At 40.5% G+C, this 27,250-nt stretch overlaps 1 protein-coding gene and 1 long non-coding RNA gene across 9 annotated transcripts in view; one reads left to right on the top strand and one right to left on the bottom strand.

Annotated features, from left to right (window-relative positions):
- Window positions 1-27,250, top strand: part of ITGA6 (integrin subunit alpha 6) — a 93,206-nt gene that overhangs the window by 55,255 nt on the left and 10,701 nt on the right. For 6 of the 7 annotated variants that reach the window (XM_064434425.1, XM_064434428.1, XM_064434427.1 and 3 more), the window contains 12 exons: window positions 14,215-14,342; window positions 14,794-14,873; window positions 16,607-16,862; window positions 18,302-18,433; window positions 20,747-20,957; window positions 21,402-21,595; window positions 21,730-21,818; window positions 22,613-22,740; window positions 23,619-23,714; window positions 24,176-24,237; window positions 25,495-25,652; window positions 26,588-26,737. In XM_064434425.1, coding sequence (XP_064290495.1) covers window positions 14,215-14,342; window positions 14,794-14,873; window positions 16,607-16,862; window positions 18,302-18,433; window positions 20,747-20,957; window positions 21,402-21,595; window positions 21,730-21,818; window positions 22,613-22,740; window positions 23,619-23,714; window positions 24,176-24,237; window positions 25,495-25,652; window positions 26,588-26,737 — 1,684 coding nt within the window. Of the gene's footprint in view, window positions 1-14,214; window positions 14,343-14,793; window positions 14,874-16,606; window positions 16,863-18,301; window positions 18,434-19,647; window positions 19,765-20,746; window positions 20,958-21,401; window positions 21,596-21,729; window positions 21,819-22,612; window positions 22,741-23,618; window positions 23,715-24,175; window positions 24,238-25,494; window positions 25,653-26,587; window positions 26,738-27,250 lie in introns of all 7 variants that reach the window. The other variant, XM_064434429.1, reaches the window with a different exon arrangement.
- Window positions 9,503-27,250, bottom strand: part of LOC135308876 (uncharacterized) — a 35,118-nt gene continuing 17,370 nt past the window's right edge. Inside the window, exons 4-5 of one of the 2 annotated variants that reach the window (XR_010369268.1) lie at window positions 23,086-23,165; window positions 18,316-22,526 (exon numbers count right to left, since the gene is read on the bottom strand). This is a non-coding gene — a long non-coding RNA (uncharacterized LOC135308876). Of the gene's footprint in view, window positions 12,018-18,315; window positions 22,527-23,085; window positions 23,166-27,250 lie in introns of those variants that run through there. The other variant, XR_010369267.1, reaches the window with a different exon arrangement.

The raw sequence follows: 27,250 nt of genomic DNA, 5'->3' as shown, positions 1-27,250 counted from the left end.
CTGTATTGAAAGCTGTGGATAGGCACTTTATGCCAAGACTGCAGTGACCATTACAGGCCATAAAATCCTAAAAATTGCAGTGTCTTACTGAAAATTTTACTTGTCACAGGTTTTGCTGACACTGCTTTCTGCTCTGAGCTTTTATATCAACACATAACAAAGTTGTCTTAGGTCAGCAGGTCTGCTGGCATTGCTGCACTGCTGCAGTGCATCCTCAGTGGCATTTGGCCAGTACTTTTGTGTTCTCTGGGGGCTTGGGCTCAGAGACACTTTGCTCCAGCAACAAAGAGCTGGATGATGCTGGTCTGCAGTGAAAGATGACAATTTCTGCTTGCAGAGGTTGTGTAGTGTAATTCAGACTTCGGGTGAACTGAAGTAATAACAATGCATGTTTACACCTTCAGGTTTAAAAGCTGTAATAGTCATGGCCCTTAGTGCTTCTGTCAATTAAAAAAGAAAGGACATTTATTACAAATCCTTTTTTCTTAGGCTGTGATTTTACTGTTTCACTGCTGCTTTTATTTTCTTCTCTTAAGTGTCTCTCTGATTTTGTCTATGCAAACTATTGTCTGATAGCCTGCTTAGTATGCTTATTTGCTTTCTTAGTGATAGAGAAGTTTCTGTTCAAGATAGATGTCCTGTAGCAAAGGTCAGGATCAAATGAAGTTGGGAAGGAGGAGTAGTTGAAGAGTTTTCTTGTAGTGGTAAGGGACAGATTTTCAAGAAAGATCCATTGTGATAATATCATGGGTGAAAGAAGTGAGACAAATTTATGTTGCATAAGGGGTGTGTAGTTGTTAGAGGAGGAGCAAAATGCAGCAGGCTACCTTTTTTGAAAGCCAGACAGGTAGGTTGGCTTCTCATAAATGTTTTTTTCATAAGGCCTAACAAGCAAAGAAGAATGATTACTTATCTAATTTGTTGCTGTATTATTTCTCCACCGAATAAATGAAATCAACATTGCCTGGCATGTTACAGCAGTAAATTGTTCACTAGCCAGCATGGACCATTCTTTTTTCCTGTGTTAAATTCCACCTGCCTGTGTCAGAGCAACTGTAAGTTCTGTAAGGAATGCATTCTGGTAAATTCTCATTGGAGATAGCACATTCATTTTGAAAGAACTGCATTTAAAATCAGCTGTTGTTTAAATGCTTCAGAACCAGCCTGGATCTAAATGAGTCATTCTGGCCATAACTGTAAAAATGCCACATTTTGAGGGCATATTCTGTGGAAAGGACAAGACTGAGATAAGGCTATTGGGCAAGTGTCATTTTAAGAGCAAGTAAGTAAAAATCCATATTATTGAATGGGCAGATGGTGGTCTGTACTGTGAAACATTAGCTGGAAAATGAACACCCTATTGTGGTATTTAGCAAGGGTAGGTAACAGTACAGGAATATCTGATGAAACAACTATGCAGAGTAGTCTGGAAAATATTGAATAATTCCTTTATTAGCACTAAATATTTTTGATTGCAATATATATAAGCAAGTTGCCGCTTTGAAAGTAATGGGAGAAGAATGTAGCTTAGAAAACAAGCATGAACATAGACAAAAAGTTTTACTTCAATTTTTAAGGGAATCATTCTGTATGTTAAAAGTAAATGAACTGTACCATGGTTAATAAGGCTCCTTTTGCAGCTCTTGCATCAAACGTATTGTGTTCTTGTTAAAATGCACTTCCCTTGGGTTTAACGTATTGTGAGGATCACATTTTCTAAGATTATTTTTGAGAATTCCACAGCAGTTACTCTTGAAGAGTGCAGTTGTGTTGGTTTAGCTTAAAGAACAAGGCTGCATGTATTCTGCTGTGAGGCACCTGTGACAGATTTTTGTGCCAAAATAACAGCAAAATGCAAAAGATGCTGCTTCTTGCATTGTGATTTTTGGAGCATTTACTAGTGTGCATTTTTGATCAGTTTTGCTGGAGCAGTGGCTGTTTTTCTTGTTTCCTTTTACAGAACTGCATGCATCTAAAATATTTAATTTCCTAATGTAGATTTCCTTCAAGGAGTTGAATAATGTGTGTGAGGATGATTAGACTGTGTTAGGAAGGGAGAAGGTCTGCTGAATCAAGGAGAAAAGAAGGAGGGGTTTATGGGATGGGCCCTGTCAAGATGCCATCTACAGCATAAAAAAGTACTCCAGTCCCTCCAGAGTAACATGGAGAGATCCTGCACTGGATTGCACTGCCAGCTAGTCAGTTTCTAGGCTACTTTTAAGCTGTGTTCCATGCATTTGTTTTCTATTTTCAAGGTGTTTGGAGGTCATCTAAGAAATAGAGAACAGCAGACAGGAATGATCAGCATTGTTTGAGTTTGCTGACAGCTAATGTTGATAGGAATGGCAGAATTTTTTTAGACTGAATGTTACTTTCTTTTTAGTGAAGATGCCATTTTTTTGGAAATGGAGCTTTATGTGCTTAGTCTCTGCATGTTACATCTGTCATTGTCACCTTCCTCAAAAGTAGATCTATAAAATATATCTTTAAAAAACAAAGAATTGCGAATATGCTGGAGACAACTCACTCCTGTATTGCCTGGGGTTGTTTGCTCAGCAGCACATGCGTGGGTCAAAGGTCTGAAGGAAATGCATGTTTATCCTGGAAGTGGTCAAAAGTGGCAACCAGCTGTTGCAGATAGCAAAGACACCATCATCATGTGAGGTTGAATTTTTTTGTGTCCTTTACTTACTGCTCTTTTTACAATATTCTGCTAAGGGAATGATAAAGATTTGTTAGCCTTGCACTTTGTCATCAGTGCAGCTGAAGCTGCATAATGGTTTAGTCTGCTGGCTCTTAGATGTCAGTGATGTCTAGCAGAGTGTGTGGAAAGCCATTTTAATTATCCGTGTTTGTGTAGTGTGAAAAACCCTCAAGTGTTTTCTTGGCCAAAGATGCTAAAATAAATTTGGAAATTTTTTTCTTATGCAGCCAACTCCTGTAGCTGCTGTAATTTTGCAAGTCCCTGTAAACTTTTTATCCACTCAATTTATTTTTCTGCTAGAGAAATGTTTGATTATTATGTGGTGTGGTCCATGAATATTGCTGAAGATGTAAGTTTCTTCTCTTCCCAACCAAACTGTGTTCCTGCATATAGTGGAAGAAAACTTCTGTTGTCAGATCAGATGTAGTCCTAGAAGTAGCTGCAATACTGTTTGTACACAGCTTACAGGAACAGAGGGTGTTAAAAATACCTGAAAAAAACTAATTCTAGATTCTGCTCAAGTGAGAATGTAGGGAGTGGCGAAAAAAACCCCACGTATGTATGAGGGGATGTGTGTAAAATTAGGTATAGTGAATGTGGAGGAGTAGCTATATATAGAGTAAGAGAATACAGTGGCTTTCTTGGCATAGTCTCAAACATAAGTTTTTTTGCAAAAAATCTTATTTGTGAGTTTTTAAAGCTGGTTGAAATTGTCAGTTTGAACATTTCTATTCCTAGTAAAATACAATGGTTTCTTCTTCCACAGATGTGTATAAAGAGCAGTTTCTTGTGAATGTATCATTTAGTTCTGTTGATCTGTTATTGATCAGTGTTTGAGTATCTGCATGGAATATAAAAAAAGGGCTCTTTGAGCATCCCAGCTGCGCAGGCATTTCTATGACCTGTTTCTCCTAGGAAAATACCTTATTGGAGTGATGTTCTTTCCAGTGACTTGAGTGCCTGTGTTTTCAGTTAATTGGAAGGTGTGGTGGCATAATGCGTCATGTACCCAGTGACACATCTGCATTTGTCATTAAGCTCATGGCCTAAAGAAAAGTCTTACTCAAACTGTGGATCCGATTATAGGCATTTAGCCTGGGGCTATGATGCTTTATGACTGAAGGAATACTTAGAATGTGCTTTAGCATGCAAGTGCCTTTGGGCTGTTGAAGTGTGTGCTTGATGGCTGTTCATGTACTCATTCTCGGAAGCTCTTATTAGGGAAGCTCTTATTAGGGATTAGGTATCAGGAAGGTCAGGTCCACGCTTCTTCTGCGCGTGCAGAATTCTTCAGCCCGCTCCATGGGGTCCTCCTCTAGTCCACAGGCTGAGGTTGGCAACTGGGCATGGCACAGCTCAGGGGTGCCGGTGTTGGTCTGGTGTGGGTGAGCTTCCTTCCCCCTGGGGTGCTGCTTGGTATATTTTAACTAAATGTGATGAACTTCTGTTCAGACCTTGAATCAGGCAGAATTTATGTGGTTGTATATCTAGTGTAGGAGGTTTCTACCTGTCTTGGTATTCTCCCTACAATTCAAAGGGAGATGGGGGAAGTCTGGAAAAGGAGGAGCAGGGGGGAATCTCATAATCTGGATGTATAAGTAAAGGAACTATGGTTTGGGTTAGCATGGGGAGCAGTTGCTCTTCAAATTCTGCAGGGCTGTATTAGTTGCTGTAGTGTGTTATATCACACATTGATTCTGCAGTAAGATGTCCATCCCTCTTGCTGTACTTCTTCTTTCATGCCTTTAGTAGTTTAATTATGGCGATAAATGAAACTGCTGTACTGCATTCTGTGAAGGAAATAGAGGAATGACATTTCAACTCAAATATTTGTTTTGTGCTGAGTTAGAACTACTATAATTTTTTTAACATGGCTTTTGGCACGTTGAGTGAACAGTATATGCCTGTTAAGGTTGTTACCTCTCAAACAAGTAGTGCCTTGAAATACTGACTGGGTGCACTGCTTTCAGATCCCCTCTACCCCCACAGAAAGAAAAGCAAGTGAGCAACTGTTTTTGGGTTTTTTTTTTGTTTTCTGGTTTGTTTTCTAAAACCTGTAGCTAATATATCATGTGATACTTTTTTAATTTTTCATGAACTTTTAATAGAGATGCCATGTGTTGTGGGGATACGAAGACAAGTCCTGCTAATGTGAAGAGGTTTAAATGAATTCTGGGGTTTTCTATGGTATGAATGGCCAGCAGCCCAAGTGCAGGAGACAGTAATTGCTAATTTCTGTTATGCAGTCGTTTACTTAAGCCTGTGGAGTGAGCCATGTCCACAAGACCCTGATCATAGCCATGGTCCAGCAGCTGCTTCTGCAGGGCCCGTTGTGCGGCAGCGCGGGGGCGGCGCTGGGCCAGGCCGTGGCCAGGGAGGGCCCTGCTGTGTGGGCTGCTGGCAGCCGAGCAGGGCTGCGGTGCTGGCACCGCGGGGACGGGCACTTCGCTCCCTCTGTGCTTGTAGGGAGCTGGGCACTGCTGGCTCACCCCGGCTGCTTTGCTGCAGCTGTCCTTGCTTGCTTGTCCTGCTGCTGTCTGCAGCTTAGTGCATCTGCAGTGGAGAGCAGCTGGGTTGTGCCCGGCTGGCTGTGGTGGGACTCTGTAGTTCAGTCCTTCCTGTGCCGGCACGGTGACTGGGGGCAGGCGCTGAGCTAGAAGTGCCAGGACTCAGGCTTCCAAGTTAGTTTTTTGAAATGTTTGTTGAAATGAATGTTTCTTGTCACTTTTGAGTTAAACTGCATGTTGTTTTAAGAGGATTTCATGCTGTACCAGGCACTGCCATGTTAGAAAACCTGAGTGAAAATCCCCTTAACATTATTTCTCCTGTAGGTTTATCATAAATAAATTATGAAGCTGTCTGATACATATTTTGCAGTACCAGTTTGTAGTCAGGTCTATTTCTGGCTCGGGTGCTCTTTCTTTTAAATCTGAAAAATGTATAGATTGTAAGGGAGAAATTAAACCTGTAAGTAGTATACAGGTTGCACTTGGTATTTGCCAAATATGAAAACTATGAGGTATCTGCTGAGTAAAGCCAGAGAGTGGTGTTTGAAGAGGAAAACTGGGTTTTGAAACACAAACTTGGAGCAGACTGTACCATTTCTTCTAAGAAAAATGCTTTGTACCAATGGAAATGAGATCTGCAAAAACTGTTGCAAATCCAGACAGGCTGGGCTCTGGACTGTGATGGGAAAGTGTTTATTTTTCCATGTGACTTTCAGAAAGTCAATAATAAGAGGCTTTTCCAGAACAACAGGTATCTTTGTAGTTCCAGTTTTGCTTTGTAGTAGCTTGCCCCAGTCCTTGTGCTGCTTTTGGCTTCTTTTCCTAGCTTCTATCATAATCCGTTTCCTAAAAAAGGCTGAAGAAATAAAATGAAAATTGCAATCCTTAAATGCCAAGCCTCCAGGTAACAGAGATTAATGGTGTGCTTGGTCACGGCTTTGCACTTAGTTCCAAAATGTAGCTGTGGAGTAGCAGATCCGGAGAATATTCAGTCACTTAAAATAGCTGTTAATAACATTCTGACCGTGATGGGTGTCTCTGTGAAAAGCATCACAGACAAGCTCCCTGCTGACACAGTTACTGGTTGTATTTTGCTGGGGAAAGTTTTTTTTTTGGAGGAGCCCATGGTTCAGCTCCAGTTCCCATTAGCAGCCCGGGTGTACGAAGGGACAATCTTTCTGTGCTAATTAGTCTGTGGTGCTCTTGTCCTGCGACTTGTTTCTGTTATGGAATGGCAAATCCAAGCCTGAAGCAGGGGTGGTGCCACCAATATTCACATACAGTGTCTGTCCCACTAACCAACTTCAGTTATGTTGAACTGTTATGGTGGTAAATGCATCCATCTTCTGTGTTTGTTAAAAACAGGTGAGACCAAATCATTGCAGGGGAGTGAAAATGCAGCTCAGGTCGAGGGCTGTAGATGCCCACATTGTGATCTGGGGTCTCTGCCTGGAGGACTTGTGACTGGTGATTTTGTAGTAAAATTTAAATTGAGTTAGAGCTAGTGGCTCTATTTTCTTCATTTTGCTTAATCTAGTGAAACTCTTTCCCAAGAGGGCACTGGAACTGGGAGAGAGAAAGGATGCAGGAGTCTAACTGTCCAGTCAAGGGTGAGCCATTTCATGGCATTTAGCTTTGCCAGTTTCCAAATCTGCCCCCCTTGTGGAGTCTTTCTGAAAATATAATGAAGTGCAAAGTCTGCAGTGGCAGCATTGTAGCCTGAGAACAGCAATATTCAATTTGAAACTTATGCTCAATGGAGCTTGCAAAATTGGAAATTATTTAGACCAGTGACCACTTTATGTCACCTATATGTGGAAGCAGTTAATGGTTTCTTACCCAGGAAACACTTTCATGATTTCTACTCCAGTCTGTTAAGGCTCAGAGCAGGCACTGCAGATGTGTTTGCCTTTACTTTTAAAGAAAGGCTGGCAAAGATGTGGTGCCTTGTCTGTGTAGAAGGATACCATGGAAAAGGAAAGAATTTAAGGAATGAAGAAAACTTTGGGAGATATCACAGTCTGCACCGAACTCAGATACTCTGCTATTTTTTGTATTTGTTTAAATCAAAATATAATTTACTCAGTGGAAGCCTCTTACTTTGATGAATAGGATATTTACTCTAATAAACACTGAAGCTCTTCTCTGTCCTTTACTTGATTTGAGAGTTTTTTCCAAAATAGAACTGTAATGAATTGGTGATAATTTTTCTTTGAAGTATGTTGTGAAAAATCATATGTTACCCTTGGACAGTTCCAGGCTGTAAGTGAAGAAAATAATTTTGTTGTGGAGTGAGGGAATACTTCCAGGAAGTTGGACGATTTCTGAATTGCTTTTGATATGGTTTTCACATCTTAACTTTGACTTTCCTTTTGGAAGCAACCAAGATAGTTTCTTGTATTGGAGGGAGTTCAGATAGCTGTGAGCAGAAACCACTCCCAGTTCTCACTGTTGTTTTCATTAGCTGAGAAGGAGCCACAGCTACCTACTAAACATTTCAAGAATTACCAACTAAAGCAGGGAGGGTTTTAAAATCTGCACCCTACTGCTTAATATTCTGTAGTATGTATTGAAATGGAAAGCTTGTGTATTTTACTTTGGATATTAATTACTCTTTTGGGCCACATCTGATTAAATAAAGTTACACCCTTTCTTCTCAGTGTTCACCTAACTGCTGTTGCTGAATACTGGTTGTTACAAGTGTGAAGGAGTGAAGAAAGTGCAAAGCTCAATATGCAATGGTGCCTCTAGGTGCAAGTGTGGAAATTGCCTGGAGGGCTTGTGGTTTGTGTTGCTGTGGCATTGGGGGTGGCAATGCCAGGTGAGGCGTAGGCCCTGTGGTCTCGTTCTTCTGCTTGATACCCAGAAATGTTTTGTGGTAACCAAGCACACTTCCTACCAAGACATATTCTGCAAATATGCTCACAAAGAACAGAAGATTTGACTGCAGTCCCACCCACAGCACTTAGCGCAGTAGCAGTGACTAAGATATAAATGTACCCCACTTCTGCTTCCAACGAGGGATGAGAACTTGAGCGAAATTGCAGGGACAGACGGACAGGTTTGTCCTCCTTGCCCCCTGCCCAGCAGAGACTCAGATTAATTTGGTAAGCCTTGTGTCCTCAGCTGTGCTGAGCGCTGACCTAGGACATTAAGCTTGTGATTGCAATGGCACTGATAGTGCTGTACTGTATGTAGCCGCTCTGCAGTTAATGCATTCTCACCCTCAGTCCAGAGGAACATTGCATGTTGTATTCAATAAATCATGCTGTTCCAGAATCTGACTGGTTCTTCTAAATGCAGCCAAACCTACAGTTCATAGACTGTTTGTGCATCTGGAGTCAGACCTGTAGTTACGTTTTTGCAACACTGGTCAACAGCAGGTGCCTACCTGAATGTGGGCAGTCAGTTCTTACCTTCCTCTTCTTGGAGATATGTGGGTTTATGAAGCATGTTTTCTACACACGCTTTTCCAAAGGTCTGCTCCAGATGTAGATAAAGTCAGTAAGATGTCTTGATACCTTTTCTAGTACTTGAGTAGTGCTTGACCTAAGTGGTGAAATTTACTCCCTCACAGCCCCATATTCTTGCCTCAGCTGTTGTGTTTGGGTGTAATGTAACGCTGCAGTGAGGTAGGGTGGGGGTCGCTGTGCCATAGGGTTCTGTGGAGGGATGTGGCACTCTGCTTTGAGAGCACAGGCCAGCTCTCCCTGTTGTGCTTTGAGAGCACAGGCCAGCTCTCCCTGTTGTGCTCTGAGAGCACAGGCCAGCTCTCCCTGTTGTGCTCTGAGAGCACAGGCCAGCTCTCCCTGTTGTGCTCTGAGAGCACAGGCCAGCTCTCCCTGTTGTGCTCTGAGAGCACAGGCCAGCTCTCCCTGTTGTGCTCTGAGAGCACAGGCCAGCTCTCCCTGTTGTGCTCTGAGAGCACAGGCCAGCTCTCCCTGTTGTGCTCTGAGAGCACAGGCCAGCTCTCCCTGTTGTGCTCTGAGAGCACAGGCCAGCTCAGCTCTCCCTGTTGTGCTCTGAGAGCACAGGCCAGCTCTCCCTGTTGTGCTTTGAGAGCACAGGCCAGCTCTCCCTGTTGTGCTCTGAGAGCACAGGCCAGCTCTCCCTGTTGTGCTCTGAGAGCACAGGCCAGCTCTCCCTGTTGTGCTCTGAGAGCACAGGCCAGCTCTCCCTGTTGTGCTCTGAGAGCACAGGCCAGCTCAGCTCTCCCTGTTGTGCTCTGAGAGCACAGGCCAGCTCTCCCTGTTGTGCTTTGAGAGCACAGGCCAGCTCTCCCTGTTGTGCTCTGAGAGCACAGGCCAGCTCTCCCTGTTGTGCTCTGAGAGCACAGGCCAGCTCTCCCTGTTGTGCTCTGAGAGCACAGGCCAGCTCTCCCTGTTGTGCTCTGAGAGCACAGGCCAGCTCTCCCTGTTGCGTTCCTCGCACACGCAGGTACAGCCGGGGTCACCGGTGTCTGTGCGGGGCAGGCAGCACCACCTGAGCCTGCCTCTCAGGAAGGTCAGGTAGTTAAACATTGCACACCAATCCTGCAGCTCCAATCTTAGGGGATTATCTTACATTTGGCTATGAATATGGGGCTGTGAGGGAGTAAATCTGTTCCTGTAAGTCAGCAGATGCTCATAATTGGCAGTGGGACTTCAGTTATTATCATGTATCTTCAAGAAGTAATTAAGAGAAAATTCTAATTGATAGAGCAACTGGACTGATTCATTTGGTTAAAAGTCAGAATTTCAGTTTGAAATTGGAAGACACGTTTTAATTATAATAACTTTGTAGTTTTATGCCAAGGTATGAGAGAATTCAGATGGTTTTTTTTCCCAGCACTGTCACTTGATAGATGCTTATTTTAAATTAAATTATATTAATTGTTTACGATGTTACATTTCTGTAGATTAACACCTGTGCAGTCTGATTGGCCCCAGGAAAACCCAGTTAGGTTATAGTATGTATTGAAGCAAGACGTGTGGGGAAAATCAGGATTCACGTTAACAGTTAGAATCATTTGTTTCTGTAATTGACATGAGGAATAGCAATTGTCTGCTTTTCTCTGAGTTGGACTCATGGTAAACATTAGCGACTAAGTCATCATAACTCAAATAATAAAAAGCTAAGCCTCTGACAGGAACTGATGCTCAGAGATGTTCATGTTCAGTATACTGTATGGCTGAGCTTCTGTTTTCTGTAGAGTAACAAGGCACACCTACCACGGGGATAGAAGAATCAGTAAAATTGCATGTTGGAGTGTCTTGGATTTGCATCTCCCACTCTGCATTCTTGACACTGGGGTGTTATTTTGTGATCTGAATATGCATTCTGGAACATGATTTTGAACATTCAACCCTAATTCAAAGTAGTTAGAGTAGACCATGTCCACAGACTTTCAGGGAGCAGTCCCAGTGAATAAAATGAATAATACTGTGAGCATGGGTGAAGAGAAATTAAGAATTTGTTTTTGTCACTCTTCATTTGCAGAGGAGGAAAAGCTCCTAGGTTTTAAGTGTCCGTGTTTCATCTGCCAATATAAGGAGATGATGATAGCTGGAAGAGCATCCCCTCACTCTGCCCCTACCTCTGACCTGCAGAAAGAGGTTTTGCTTGCCAATGAGAAAGCTAAAATGGAACATGCATAGCTGCAGAAAAAGCTAACCTGGTTTTGGCATAATGAGCTCAAACTTGATTAAAATTCTTTTATTAAATCACAGCTGAGTAAGTAGCCACAGAGTAATGACTGGAATGTGTCCTCTATCTGGAAGGACTCTGCTGAGCACGTAGCACAGCTCAGTATATGAGCTGATTCATTTGTATTACTGCAGTCACACTGAAATTCACACTGATGCATGGTTCATGTCATACTTCTGTAGTTCTGTGCACACTTTTTATTTTTAAATTAAGTAATCTGGCTTTTATAATACAATTTTGATTTTCAGATGTACCTTTTAAATGGTAGACAAGCTGAACAGCAGCTCTGTTATCAGAATGACAATGTGTTTGAAAGGAATTTTTTGTTTTGCTTGATTTATTCAACGTTAGATGCATGTGGCTTTCTTACACGGATTCTGATAGCGTTGATAATCCTCATAATGATTATAATCATCACCTTCAGTAACCTGTCTGGCAGAACCCAGGGGCATAGGTTTAGTCTTCTCTGCTCTGTTCTTTAGGGCAGAAAAGTAGTAAACAAGTACAAAGGAGTTGTGCCACTTCTTAATGGATCTTTGGTTGCTACTTGAAAGTACATTTCAGGGTTTACTGTAGTATTGTACTTGAACTGATCTAATCCTCTGGGAGCACTTACTCACAGTGTGTGCTTCTCTTGGCCTGCGTGGTAAGGACTTACAGTGAAGTACCTAAGAAAATTCAAGTTTTTGTATTTGAAGAGCTTTGAAGATTAGTGACAGGATTCCTGGTAACAGTTCTTTGAAATCTGGAAGGTTTTAAATAAGTCTGTTTTGAAATTCTTTGTTTACTCTGGAAAATAACATAGGCCGTATTTGGATGGGGGGTGTGGGCATTGGGAAGAATCTAAGGTTGCCCGTTTCCTTTGGGATCATGTTGGATGGACGCCTTACATTTTTAAAGAAGGCTGAACAATTTCATTTTTCGCTGTTGAGCTCAGCGGTGTCTGAGATGGCATTGAATGTTTGCAGCATTTTACAGCAGGTGGCACATCTTCCCACTCCATATTCTGTTGGCTGTGCTGTTTATTCCTCCAGTGCTTCACTAGGTCCTTTCCTGCCATCAGGATCACGGTGTGCTGTAAAAGGTCATTCAGCTGGAGAGAGGGACGTAGTCTCACTATCCTGTAGAAAAGAACAGGGTTCATTTCCCTGTACTACACTGCCAGTAGTATGGAGGTGGATGAATTAAAACAAATTAGGTATTTAAATTTGAGAAGCTTTTAGTTTTGTTCACAATGTTGAAACAGAAGGTTTTTAATTTCTGTAAGTGGAGTACATCTTTCCACCCCCCAAAACTTTGAATAAGAAAGTAGAAGTAATAAAAATTTCTTTAAGTTAGGAAATCAGTACCTCTGCTTTCTTAAAGTTATGGTTGTTAATGTTTAAAAAAAGTAGTCTGTCTTTCCCTGGGCAATAACAGAACTGAGGAGAAAATGTATCTATTTTGCCATAAGGAATAACTCAGAAATAGATGCTTTGCAGAAGAATTACTCTTAAGAGATTACAGTTAAATGTACCATTGCTAACATTAAAAAGTTCAGTTATTGATGGTCTTTCTAAGATCACAGTCGTTTACAAACTCTTGTGATGACTGCTATGTTTCTGAAAAAATGTTTGAAAAAGAGAGAAAACTAGAAAACCTTTTAAACCAAACCCCACCCACATGGTGTGCCTGTGTATGGTCCAAAGGCAAATACTTAACCTGAAGGTTTCAGCATTCAGGGGGCTTACCTTCATGACGAGGATAAATTTCAGATTGTGGGAGAATTTAGTTCTATAGAAGTAGTGAAAATTTGGTTGTTTCACAATACAGATAAAATTTTGTGTTTTAAAAAAAGCATGTTTTCTGATAACACATAGATTCATTTTGTTCCAGTTGTTACTTTAGGGACAGTGAATAAACATTTTCTTAATAAGAAAAAACACATATTATCTTAACTGATCCAGTCTTTACTGTTGGACATGAAGAAAAGTGAGTCTTGTTTTTAGTAAAAATAGCCTTCTGAGGAACAGCAGTGTGCTTTGACCCACTGCCACAACAAAGCAAAACTAGAGCTGGGTATTAAAGAGGGTTTGAGGTCCTCTTTGAGACTTGTGGATCCAACTGTAGTCCCAGCTTTGCTGTACTTGACACTCTGATATCAGGGATATATTTTTTCAAGTTTTTTTTCAGGTTTATGTCCTGGGGTCAGGAAGAACAGTCTGGTTCAGCATCCATCCATCCATCCATCCATCCATCCATCCATCCATCCATCCATCCCACCTGCTGTGTTGCACGTACCCACACACTGTTCTCTCGTTGTCGGTGTTTCAGCTGAGTGTGATGTTTCTTCCACAAACTACTGCACACTGCTTGCTGCTAATTTCAGTCAGCTGCCTGAGAGGCAGCTGTGCTTCTGTGTGTGTGACGCTACAAAGAAATGGACAATGCAAGATTTTTTTTCTCCTTTTGCAAATAAATATGCCTGCTGGTGGTTTTGTGATAATACTCATGATGTGCAGTCTGTACAGAAGGAAATTTGCTTTACTCACTGCTTAAAATAAGAACCTTTGCATTTGGCTACCAGAACAGTGTCTAAGGAGAGTTTGTTAGAGTAGCTGTTTAATAGGATAAATAAGTCCTTTGTGGGAGTGGCCTGTTCTTGATAATTGATTTGTTGAAGCAAACCATTTTCAGCTTAAAAATGAAGTATCTGCCAAAGGAGTGGAGAGGGGGAGTTCATGTTTGCACAGAGCCTGGAACAGTTCAGTGAACACTTCCTTGATCCTGGATCTATCCAGGATCTTGCTTTGGTCTGAGACACTAAGGTGCCTTTAAATTCAGGCAAACTGTGGCATAGGACTGGTGTAAAACTAGAAGACAGCCTGAGAACAATTGTATTTACTATTTTGGGGGTTTCTGGTCATCTTAGTGACTTTGTCCACCCTTATCAATGATTCCTTGTAAGGCAAAAAATACCCCACTTGATGTCCTGATAAAAAGATGATTTTCCCAAAACTGCCAGACACCTATTTTTTATCAGCCACTCTCAGTGAATATTGCAACAACACAAATAACAATACAGGTACTGGCTTGCAGGTATATATAAAAATAATTGCAGGTCTATTAATTGTAGGAAGCTATACAGCTTCTCTCATTCCCCTCCCCCCCTTTCTCTCTTTAAAAGAGCAGTGCTGTGGTGTAGTTTTTCATCCGTCTTCAAATGTTGGCATATCAAACCTTTAGCAACATGGTGAAAACACTTCCTGATTCTGTCGTCTTTCTCTTTTCTAGTAGTCCTTCTACATACTCCTTTAAATTATTTTGTTTTCCGTGCAGATTGCTGGTTGGAGCTCCTCGGGAAAAGGCCTTTCCAGCCCAACAAGCCAACAGAACAGGAGGGCTGTACAGCTGTGACATTGCATCTCCAAATACAAATTGCCTGCGTGTCAAATTTGATGAGGAGAGTAAGTTCTTCAGTGCTTTTGTTTTGAATTGAAACAGTTGTCTGATCATTCTTGTTTGATGTCCTTTCCTGAGGCAGTGTATCACACAGTTTCTTCTAGGGATTTATACATTTATAACTACTTTTTGCATCATAGTAAGTTGTAGCTCAATTGTTAAGTTACTACGAGATATTTAATCTTGGCAGATTCATACTGTTTTGTAAGTTGATGTAACATGAAGTAATAGAAGTTTAATAAAATGGATGCTGTTAGTGATAAAATGTACAGACACTGCCACCTGCAGACTGGCTGGTGTTCTGTATATGAAGAGTCTCTCCTGACATGGGCTTCAAGAAAGAAAACAAACAAAAAACCAAAACCAACCAACCAAAAAAAACCCCCCCAAAAAAAACAAAAAAAAGAAAATGTAGTGAACTGTTAATATTTGAAGCTGTTTTATGATACTTTGCAGCTGACCCAAGGATGGAGAGTAAAGAAGACCAATGGATGGGTGTAACTGTCCAGAGTCAGGGGCCTGGAGGAAATGTGGTGGTAAGTGCTAAAGGACTAACTTACAAAAATGTCTGGGGTGTACAGTACATGTTCTGAGTGGTCTGTGTTTCTGTGCAGCTTGCTGAAAGGTAACTTGCCTAAGTTTACTCCTTTGATTTCTTGTAGGTAAGGACTTAAATGTCTCCTTGAGCTTTAAATTATTTTTCTATGAGGTAGCCTCTCTTTATAACCTTTTTAACAGTCTAGGATGGCCTGTTTATTTTCAAGAGGTCCATTGATATTTTTTTTTGTCATATACACATTTTTTCTTTTAAATACTACTAGCTGCAGGAATAGGGAAGAATAGTGTGTAAGGCTGCAAAAGTAACAGGTTATCACCAACCTATTTTCCAAGATGATGAGCCTCACTTCAGCTTTTATCAGGAACTTCCATTCAGTAGTGACTTCATTGAGTAGTTCCTGTGAATTAATGTGGTCATTGTATTGCAGTAGATTGCACTGCAGTAAAACTACTTGCTATTCTTATTTTATGCAATACATTGGTTACTTTTTATTTTATGTTAAACAGAAAAGGTTTTTAGGAGTTATGAGAGAAAGAGTTTTAAAAGTAACATTCTCAGTTTTAAATAAAAACCTCTCATGGTGCTGCAGGATACCACATACATCATAAAACAGGTGTGCAGTGAAGCTTCCTCATCTAATTGGAGGTTAATGTCACTGCTTCCAAACCTGGGGGCAGGTGACTGCAGGATGTGAATCTGGTTATTTAAGCATTTAGAGGCAGTAATAACTAGCTTTGGTCTGCCTCAGAACGCAGAGTGGGAAGGAACGCATGGAAACAGTCCTGTTCACTGAGTAACTGGTCATCAACTAATGCTATCTTGTCTTTTCATGGTAAGTGGGGGGTGCACCTCTTAGATGAGGTGTGAGCAGCCTGGAGGTCACTGCAGCAGGACAGTACTGCAGTGCTCTACTGTGGAGCAGCCAAGTGTTTGCATAACATTTAGGCCTCGATAGGAACCATAGAAAAGGTTTGTCAGCTGAGACAGACTTTGCTTGTGCTCTTCACACAACTTGCTACATCTGAGTCTTCCACAACCACTGCTGGCAAAGGCATTTGATTGTTCACGTTTTTTACAATGGTTTGATGGTTACAATGCTTAGCCAGTGGCTGTTCATCCTTTGTGTTAAATATTTGATGAGAATTCTTTTCCCAGGGGTAGTCTGAAAGGATAAGGAACAGGATGTGTTTAGTGCTTCAGCTCTGCTCCAGTGACATTTACCCTGTAAGTGGAACATCCAGCAGAGGAAGTAGGAGCAACTTCCCTCTCCTCCACTGGAAACGCTTTCAGCCTCTGCTTAGTGGCACTTTTCTGTAAGGGGCAAGTTCTGAATAGTCTTGGGTAGATGGTAGTTAAACCAGCTTCTAGTGTCCTGCATGGATGTGTCAGTCCTTTGGGAGCTGTTGGGAAACAGCCACTTCTTTCTTTGAGAGAAAGTGGTTTTCTCCTTACTTCTTGAAATCAGGAAGGGCTTTAGGGACTTAACCCTGTGGCCTTCCTTGCCCATGAAGCAGACTGCTTTTCCTTGCATCTGTAGGTGTCCAACCTTTCCCGTGTGTTGCCTGTAGGAAACATTGGATTCTGCACTTAGGTGTGTCAGCAGGGTGCCTTACAGCGCTGGTAGCAGGAGGGGCTGCTAGAGGAGCCCTGCCTTCTGTGGTGCCCCGCGTCCCACACACAGAAACATCATCGTTATTTCTTGTCTTGCAGACGTGTGCGCATCGCTATGAGAAAAGGCAGTATGTAAACACAGTGCAGGAAACCCGGGATATCATTGGAAGGTGCTATGTGCTGAGCCAGGACCTCACTATTAAGGATGATATGGATAATGGAGTGTGGAGTTTTTGTGATGGTCGTTTAAGAGGCCACGAGAAGTTTGGTTCCTGTCAGCAAGGTGTTGCTGCTACTTTTACTAGAGACTATCATTATATTGTGTTTGGTGCCCCAGGCACTTACAACTGGAAAGGTATGACTTGGCTTCCTTCCTGCCTACCCTTCCCATTTCCTCTGAGATTGCTCTCAAAGGTTGAATCCAGAGTTTCAATTATTTTTTTTAAGGGGAGAGGACATAATAGGGATGTAATGATTTTACACTGTTTTTACATAATGTAAAAATTCTTCTGTATCAACATTTACTGAAGTTTCTTTAAGTATCTTTGTGTGTATTTATGACTAATGGAACTTTGCACATATGTACAGCAAATTTTTCCCTTATTAGTAGGATTGAGGGCTTACTTGGACACTTCCATACAGGAACAAACTACTAAATTTGTACGAGTTACTTGACCAGCCCTTTTTCTGCATTTGAGCAAATGTTAGATAGCTGCTGAACTCTTTGTTTATTCTACAACATTCTCTCCTTTATTCTTTGTGAAGTTTGTGGAAACCAGTACTGTCCAAAAGAAATACTGAAGGATTGCAGGAAGGAAACAGCAACACTACATATATTCATATCTAAATCCATGCATGTCCATGTAAAATTTCATGGATAATCTAAGAGCCAAGTACTGTGTGTCATCTAGGAGATTCTCCAAAACATAAGGGGAAAAAACCCTGGACATTCTTTGTTAGTTGATATTCAGAAGCATCTAAATGTCCAGTTCGGTCTCTAGAAGTAATTTTTCCCATCACACTTCATTACCCCAACAGCTGTAAATACTTTCCTCTTGAGAACATGTGATCCTCCAAGCACTGCATTTTCCCCCCTCGTACACCTGTGCCTGCTGTATGAACCGTGCAAAATCACTGTGTTAAGCTCTGGCACAAGGTGTACTTTAGTGAAAACTTAATCTTCCACGTATCTGTCAACAAAATCTGACTGACCTGAAACAGCATACTGAGTGCAGACAACATTTTAGTTTAATTGCAGAGAAGTGCTGGTACAGTCCTAAGGGTACTCTTCTGTGTAATGGAAAAACATGTTTGTGCTTGCCAAAACCTTAATTATGCCAATTGATAAAAGGGAAGCACACCTTTTATTGAACAATAGCTTTTTGCTTCTTAAATGTACTGTTTCTAAGTATAATGCTGGTGTTTGTCATAATGAAATGTAATTTTTAAAAAAAAATTCCTGTGTACTTACTTCCTTTTTAAGAGAAGCTTTATAAGGCTAAGAAATACAGGATGAGGGTGGTTTATGACCAACCAGTTCAGTGGGGTTTTTTTTGAGAATTTCCTTAGTATCCCATGTTTTCCAGATCCTTGTATGGCTCTGTAGAGCAGCATGAGCTTCTGGCACACAGAACCAGAGACAAAACACTAAGCCAGTGCACTATTCTGTGTTTGTCCCATTTTAACAGCAGTCACTATGTCATTCATCATAATTAATATAAGTTGGGAACATTCATTTGTTATTTTTCTCACTTATCATTTGTTTGCTTTTATTTTATCATTTCATTTTTTCAGGGGTGGTTCGTGCAGAGCAAAAGAATCAGACATTTTATGATCTGGGTATCTTTGATGATGGGCCTTACGAAGTTGGTGATGAGAGCCGCCAGGATAAGAATCTAGTTCCTGTTCCAGCTAACAGTTACTTAGGTAGGATTAAGTACATGTGGTAAATCTCTTTAGGTCTCTTAAACATTTGTGGTCCCAGCCGGGTGTGATGATCAGAAATGGGAGCAGATGTTCCATTGTGGACCCTGTAACATGTTAACTCTTTGGGATAATTCACAGCCTCCCTCCACATTTATGGGCCAGTTTTAAGTGTAAGATGATACTGCTGAGGTACCTAGAAGAGCTGCTGCTGTAATGTGAGATCCAAGAGCTGTGCCAAGGGCCTATGGAATCTCCGGGAGTGATTATAATCACTGTGATGGGTCAGTACAATGAATGGGTCTGTAGTCCTTATTTGCACAGTCTCTGCTATGTAGTATCAGAAAGTTTATAAAAATTTGAGGTTTTGCTGTTAAGGTTGTAGATTTTCTCTCCTGGTAGGTAAGTGCAATTCTTCTATTCTTCACATTTTTAAAACTCCGGTGGCTTTTAACAGACCTTTAAAATGCCATAATATAAGTGTACTGTTTATATTTTACTTGTGTGTGTGTTGCAGAAGGTGAATCTCTTGCTCTTTGTGCAGTCAGAAAGCAGGAATATGTCCTTAGGCCAATGACCTTTCTGACCACCAGGGAGATCCACTGAAAAGGCTATGCTTGGTTTTTGGAAAGGCATTAAGTGTAAAGAATCCTTCTGTTCCAGTGCAGATTTCTGTGGTGTGTTGATCCACTGCTTTTGGCATATGCAACAAATAGAGTTTTGGTAACCTGAGACTGGAATTTCTGTGTGAGTGATGGAAAGCTGAATAGATGGGAAGGGCATTGCTAATGTAAAAAGTAAAAAAGCACGTCAAGAAGAGAGCAAACTTAGAGCTACATATATGTTAGGAGAAAGAGAACATAAACTTCTGTTAAATATCAGCAGTAATTACTGGTGTAAAGGTAACTAGAAAAATCATCCTAAGAACTTAGATTAGACAAGCTGATAGCATCTTCTGGTGGAATAAGCATTGAGAAGTACTGAGGCCGATGCCTTTTGCTGTGAACAGTCATATACTTTTTCCAGTTATGTAACCAATGCATTTCTCTCCTAAATGTAAATGCTGCCTTGATTTGTAATAATCAGAACCACTTCCAGGCAAGCCAGCTCATCCTAGGCATTACTGTTCTGTCTGTTTAGACCGTAAGCAAATGTGGTAATAGGTGCTTTGCTTAACTACTATTTTTTTCTCTTCAATCTTTCACTCATATTTATAGGTCTTCTATTTTTGACAGCTGTATCTGATACTCATCCAGATCAGTTTGTGTACAAAACATTGCCTCCCAGCATACAGGTGGACAAGTCAGTGGATGTAATGATGAATAGCTACTTAGGTTTGTGACCACTTGAGGTGGCAGCATCTGGTCAGACTTAATCTCCAGACCTTTGTCATGATCCTCTCCCCTCTATCCCCTCTCATATCAAATATAAGTAAAGCATGAAAGAAACAGGGATTCAGATAAAGGGGAGACAGTAAAGTAAGAAGGCTTCAGAGAAATGCTGATTTGTCATGCATTTCTCCAAACCTTCTCATCCTTCCCCAGCTGAGACTCCCTCAGTTTTTTCTGGAACTGTCTCATTGTGAATTGCTGTAATTGAGAGTTTCCATAGTAGTGGTGAAGTGTTTCAGAGGGAGACTCCCATCTGGCTGGTATCTTCCTTCCTTGCAAAGTGGGCATTTTTCTACTTTGGCCTTTACTGGCTATATTGGTATATGCAGTATTGTCTTTTAACTTGGTTTTTCATATTTTAAAATGTATTGTAAGACTAAATTAATTTGAATATGTAATTTTTAGGGCTGCATTAACTTAAAATTGCTCATTTCACCATTACTGTGTAAGCTGATTCTCAAATACTGCATACATCATTCATATGAGAATGCTTGTGCAGAACAGTTTGCATGTTTGTAATACAACGATACTGACTTTACTTAGGAGGTTTTCTGATCATTTTGCCAGAGGTGAAGTACTCAAGCTATATTCAAGTGGTAAAGCTGTAATTGTGTCCAAGCTGTACATGTTTGGTGTCTGTGAAAAGCAGGTCCAAGTGAGCAATGAAGTACTGTGTCTTGTGGGGAAATACTAACTGTAATGTATGGAGGAATGTTTGTGGGAACATAAAAAAGTCTTGACTTGCAAATACGCATCCACCAGTGCAAACAGAAATGGGGAATTCCCAGCCACAGCACACTGTATTTTAGACAAAACTTGTATTCCATATACCACTTTAATATAGCTGGGGAAATGTTTATTTTTTCATATTACAATGTAAGCTGTTGCTTAGTTAATTTATACTTTATTTCTTTCTCTGTTAAAGGTTTCTCTTTGGACTCTGGTAAAGGAATTGTCTCCCAGGATGAGATGACTTTTGTGTCTGGTGCCCCAAGAGCAAACCACAGCGGAGCAGTTGTTTTACTAAAAAAAGAAAAAAATCAGAGAGCACTTTCCCTGGAGCACATGTTTGAAGGAGAAGGGCTGGCCTCCTCTTTTGGCTATGATGTTGCTGTTGTGGACCTCAACAGTGATGGGTATGTCTGTGGTTAACTCCTGCTGCTTGTATGATAAAGGATAGGGATCTTGTTTATTTCTGCTTTGGTTTTTCACGTTAGAAATATAAGGAATGACAAAGCCCACCTTCCATGTTTTCCTGGAGGAAATGGTGAGCCTCTTGAGAATCAATCAGGATAGAATCTACCTTTCTAATAAAGAGTTTTATTTAAACAATTATTGTAAACAAAGAAACAAGAAACTAGTCTCATACCTCAAGAAGACCACAGAAGGTGTTTGTATGCTCTCAAGGGAATAAACCAGCTTGCAGTGTCAGTGGGGCTGTGGATGCCTAACCAGTTAATGCACATGTTAGTCTTTCTTCAGCAGCTCTCTGGGCAGCTATCTTGAGATCACAGTCTGAGCGGTTATTCTTCAGAGTTCTTCTACAAAAGCATTGCCTTTTTTTTTCTTTTACTTCTAAGCTGGCAGGACATCGTTGTTGGGGCCCCGCAGTACTTTGACAGGAGCGGGGATATCGGGGGTGCCGTGTACGTCTACATGAACCGCCAAGGCAAATGGGCAGGGGTGAAGCCTCTTCGCCTAAACGGAACCACTGACTCCATGTTTGGGCTTGCAGTGGAAAATGTTGGGGACATTAATCAGGATGGATATCCAGGTAAATGGAAAACAATGGCAGTTAAAATGTGTGAGATTGTCTGGCCAATGCCAGACTTGCAACGTCTTACCCTTTGATTGCATGCTGCAGAAAGAGCAAGAATGATTTTATATGTTACAACTTATTTTCACCAGATATTGCAGTAGGGGCTCCATATGATGGTTTTGGCAAAGTGTACATTTATCATGGATCCGAGAATGGAATTAATACAAAGCCAGCACAGGTAATGAAATAACCTTTACTATATATAATTATTCTTGAACAAAATTAAAGCAATGACAGGGCTACTATCCATCTTCCTTTCCCTTGCTATTACTGGGGTGTTGGGTACACAGGAAAGTTGCAAGGCCCTTCAAAGATTGCACTGCTGACAGGAAAGATTAGGAATTCCTGATATTAATATATATTTTTATTTCTGGGGCTGTCCATTGGCACATATAATATGTGCAGAAGGAAAAAGATGTATAGATAAATAAATTCTGGGTTTAAAAAAAAACCTGGTGATTTGAAAACAATTACTTTCTTTGTTTTCTCTTTCATTACTACTATTTCACTTCCTTCTTAAAAATGTTTGGTTGTTTGTTGTTGGTTGGCTTGGTTTTTTTTTTGGTTTTGTTTTGTTTTGAGGGTCACTATGTCCAGTTTGCAAGGGTGGGAATGGAACTTCATTATACTCCCTAGAATACTGCTTGAATACTTTGCAGAATACTTCTTCCGTTTCAAGTGTTCATAGTCCATAAATACTGTAAATGAAGATGAACTACGCTCTCGGCAGATCAGTAATTTCTGGTACTCACTTCTATTGCCAAGTAACTTCTTGGAAGAAGAGCAAATCATCCTGGCCCTTCAGTATCCTTTAGCTGAACTGAACACAGAGGTCCTATTTCACAGGTCCTATTTCATTGTATCTCTCTCCCTCTTTTGTCTCTGGCTGTAAGACAGTTATGTTCACTTGTTACTTATTTTACCTTTATCACTTTTAAATATCTGAATTCCCTCAATCTGTTTGCTTTTTAGATTCTTGATGGCGAAAAAACAAACACAAATTTCTTTGGCTACTCTATTGCTGGAAATATGGACCTGGATAAAAATTCCTACCCCGATGTTGCTGTTGGTTCCCTGTCAGATTCTGTAAACGTGTACAGGTATTATATATGGAACCTTAATTAGTTACACCAGGGCTTTACTTTTCAGGCAGAACAGCCCTTCCTACAATTTATGCTCCCATCTCTAAGGTGTATAGTTGCAGTGCATATGATAGTAATGTTCTTAAATACATTGGAACAGCGCCCAAGAAAAGCTTGTGGCAGAGAACAGAGTAGGTGGTATAGGAGTTGGTCAGATTATTTAGCATTCTGCTTACTCAAAAGGAGCTTTAATCTTTTGCTGATAAAGGCAGGACAAAAACTTTTATCAAGGTGAGAACAAAAACCTCTTCTGGTGACAAACAGTGAAAGGAGTGGCCCAGTTAAAGGGAGGAGGTGGCTTACCAGCTATTTTAAACAACCTTTCGATGCTTTAATGAGAACAGGATGGGCTCATTCATTTGTTCATGTAAAATGTCTTCTCACTTCCATTAAAGAGAAAAGACAAGTTGTCAGGCAGAAGTATGGTTACAGCCTATATACAGAGGAAGCAGGAAATACAAAAATTAAAGCTCTTGTGAACATGAATCTGTAGAACCTATAGTTGTTCCCAGGAGCTGAATTACTACTGGTGGTAGAAACCACCACTGAATTTTCTGTTTTTCATAAGTGTATAGACAACAACATCACATTAGTGTAGCCTCCTTCCCCCTCAGGATCTGTAGTTGTTCTTGGTGACCTTTGCTTAGCTTTTAATAGTTTTCAGGTTTTTTTCTAACCAGTGTCAAAGCCAAACTGTTTCTTGGAGTGTCTTTGTTGCAAATCAATGCGGGTGTGGAGGGAATCTGATATTCACATTAATTATTTCATTAATCTTAACAGAAACTACTTCTTTTTTTACATCTTCTTTTTATTCCCCATTTTTCCCCCAAATGAAGATCTCGGCCTGTGATAAGCATTAGAAGAAACATTACAGTACAGCCTGATAGAATTGATCTAAAGAAAAAGAACCCTGAGGACCATGGTGAAATCAGGTAAATGAAGAAAGAAATTACTTTATCAGAAGCCTTTATATTGAGCTTTCTGCTGTTAAAATTCAGTCAGTGATATGTTTAAGTGAAGGGATATGAGAGTTATGCAGGTTAAGCAAAGGCATCTGCATATGTTCATTTTGTCTTGCTGAATTTCTTCAGGCTGCTGTGCTAAAGACAAGGTGTGGGATATGTCCTTCTCATAATGTTCATTTTTGAAAATAAATGTCACCTTGCCTCTTCAGACTTCTAACACAAGCCAAATATCCTGGCTTGAACAGCTTGTCTTGAGTAGAAACATAAGAGCAAATGCTTAATTGCTTACTAACATTTTCTTCTTGCTTTATAATTCAGTCTAGTAAGCAGTAAATACCACAGTCCTAAGTCTGATCAGCTAAAATGTTTCATTCTGTTGGACCATGCCTTAATAAAAGTTAATACTAATTTCTTGGTACTTTTTACAGGATGAATGTGAAAGCATGTTTTAAATATACTGCAAACCCCAGACATTTAAATCCAAGAATAAGTAAGTTCTGAAGATAAATATTTTTGATCTGTTTGTCACATGGTTTGGGGTTTTTTTTTTTTTTTAGAGTTCATCATGGAAACATATTACTCAAATTATAGTGACTCATCTCAGACAGTGACTGACAAATTTAAAATGTGACTCAGTGCTAAGCTCAGCTGTTGCACAGTCTGAATTTAGAGTCTTGCTGGTGTGTTAAGCTGTTCTATGGATGACAGACTAAAGCTTTCTAAGTAATATAACTGCCAGTGAGCAAATGGCTTCTATACAGACCCAAACCATTTTGCCTCTCTAGGTTAGTGCTTCTTTAGAGAATCGCAAATCTATTTTAAGGCCAATTTTATACATCATTAGTGAGCATTATTTCTTATTGGAGGCTTACCCTATGAACGTATCCTGTATTCATGAAAATGGTTTTGTGCAAATCATTAACTGAAATAAAAAGTCTGCATTAATAGGAGAAGACTGGAAGACTGTGCCATAAAGAGGTAAAGCACTTGTTACACTGCTGCTGTTACTACCTCTTGGAGAACTGTGTAGGATTTTGAGAGGAAATAGAAGAACTTTAAGCCCAATGACCCTTTTTCTCCTGTGTTATCTTCAGTTCCTCAGTTATTTTTAAAATCCAAAGGCTGTGCCCAAATGACTGCTGGTCCTTTAGCAGATGATGAGCTTGCAGCTCTCAGTGCTTTGGCACACTCAGCGCTGTTTCCGTCTGTGCAGCACTGAATTAGCTCGGTGAAGCAATCATTAAAAGATGCACCAAGTTCAGATCTAGGAAAACATGCCTCAGCACACAACTGGACAGCTCTAGTTGTACTTCTGCTTTCAGTGTTCCAATTACCAGTGTATCTTGACCGAATCCTGCTGTCTCTCAGGTACCATTTGGGACGCAAGAGGAATCCCCTACAGCGCAGTTGGGGTATTTGCAGCGGGTAGCTCAGCCCTCTGCTGGCTCCGTACAGCAACTACAGCCCCGCGTGCCCAAAGGAACGGTTTACTTAGGGAATAACAGGACTTGGTTTAGAACATTTCTTTAGATTCACACACGGGGTACCTGGACCTCAGGTGTGGCAGGACAAAACTGACATGGAGGAAGGTTTTTTTAAAATGACTGAAAACAGTTTATGAAGCCCAGCACTGTCTGGAACAGTCTTCTAGAATAATGCTGAGAGATCATATCTTGTGAAATTAAAGTTGTTTTTAAAATGGCAATGATTCTTTTTTTACAGTGACCTACTTTGTTTTTTCACATAGAGATCAATTACACGTTTGAAGTGGAAAACGAGAGGCGGCAGCTGGGCCTGCCCTCCAGGGTGCGCTTCAATGACCACTCCTCTGATCAGTTCACTGCAAGTACAACCCTCAGGGGACAGAACTCCTGGGAGTGTGTGACTACAAAGCTTATACTGCAGGTAGGGGAGAGTATTTTATTTATCTTTCATTTAGATGCACTTAAAACAAAAGAATGCTCTTTTTTTGGCAGCCTCATGGAAGGAACCTTTTTGTATAATTTTGTATATAATTTCAAAGTCATGTGCAATAAAGACTTCAAAAATAAAAACCCACTATAGTTTACTATTCTCTGCACACATGCTGCTTCCTCCTGTTGTCTTTCTTGCAAAGGATGGATAAAAACTAGTAGCCAGTGCATCACGCTCTGGAGGTCAATAGAGCTGAACTAATTTAGAACCATAGAGAAGGACTAAGTTCCAAAAACGGAGAGCTGCTTCCAACAGAGATAATTGTTACAGAATTTTATGGTGTGACTGTTCAGGAAAAGAATTTTAACCCAGGGTTTTAGAGTGGACAAATGGGCAAGGCAAGGAAGCTTGGTATGTGCTCTCTTGACTTGCTGTAGTGGTGCCTAGAGGTGGTCCTGCTCCAGAGGCTGAACAGATTCCCTCTCCATGGCTCAGCAGAATGAGCCAGCCTCCATGGCTGCTTTTGATCACAGCAGATTAAAGAACTTTAATTCATAGAATGGAATCATGGTTTGGGTTGAAAGGGACCCTAAGGATCATTTAATTCTAACTCCTGTGCCAGGGGCTGGGACACCTTTCACTAGACCATGTTACTCAAACCTGTTCCAGTCTGTTATTTTACTATAGCTGTGTGAATTTCACCTGCCTGAATTACTGTCAGTGGTTCATAGGAATTCTTATTGGTGAGAGAAATTTTCAGATTGGAAAACCAGAGGGAAAAAAAGACAATAGCGCTGGGCTCTTTGTGTTCCTGATTTTAGAAAATGCTGAATTTACATAGAGTACAAAAGCTCACCTTTGTGTTGTTTGTTTTTTTTTTTTCTCTGCACTGTATACTAATGATGCAATTTAAAATATTTTAACAGGAAAAAATTAAAGATAAGCTACGTCCCATTCCAATATCAGTCAGTGTTAAAATTGCTGGCCTGGAATCACCATCCAGGAGAAAAGAGAGTGCACTTCCAGATCTTACACCAATTTTAAATGCAAATGAATCTGAAACAGAGACCACAAAAGTAAGCCTTTGGTATCACATATTCACAAAAATCTGTGCTTCTACAAATAACTTAAAGACTGTAGAAAACTAAATTATGTCCAAAGGAAATAACTGGGGTGGCACTGGACATGTAACTATTGGATTATTATTTTATATTTTGTTCTGAACTTGTTACAACATGTTATGAACTGTGTGCGGTGTTCTGCATCAAAAGTGAAGATGGTATAGCTCCTTGGTTTCTTCCCTCTCCCCAGTAAGTTTAGGAGGAAATGTACTTTTGATTAAAAATAAAAATTCATTGTCTCTTGCTGGGAACATTTGTCCAACATAACAAGATAATGTACATTCTTAATTCTTCCACTGTTAGGATGCTGGAATATCATTTGAGCAATGACTGCAGCAGTGACATAGAAGGGAGGGAATATCTCTACTAAAAATTCTCATTTCCTCAATGTTCATTGGAGAATCAGACTTAAAGATGTATTTCTCATAAGAAGTGTACTTCTCATTTAGAATATCCAACTCTCCTTTT

This window comes from Passer domesticus, chromosome 10 (assembly GCF_036417665.1).
Source record: "Passer domesticus isolate bPasDom1 chromosome 10, bPasDom1.hap1, whole genome shotgun sequence".
NCBI classification, from domain to species: domain Eukaryota; kingdom Metazoa; phylum Chordata; class Aves; order Passeriformes; family Passeridae; genus Passer; species Passer domesticus.
Note: the sequence above shows the minus strand (reverse complement) of the source record. Positions and strands in the feature narration are given on the sequence as shown.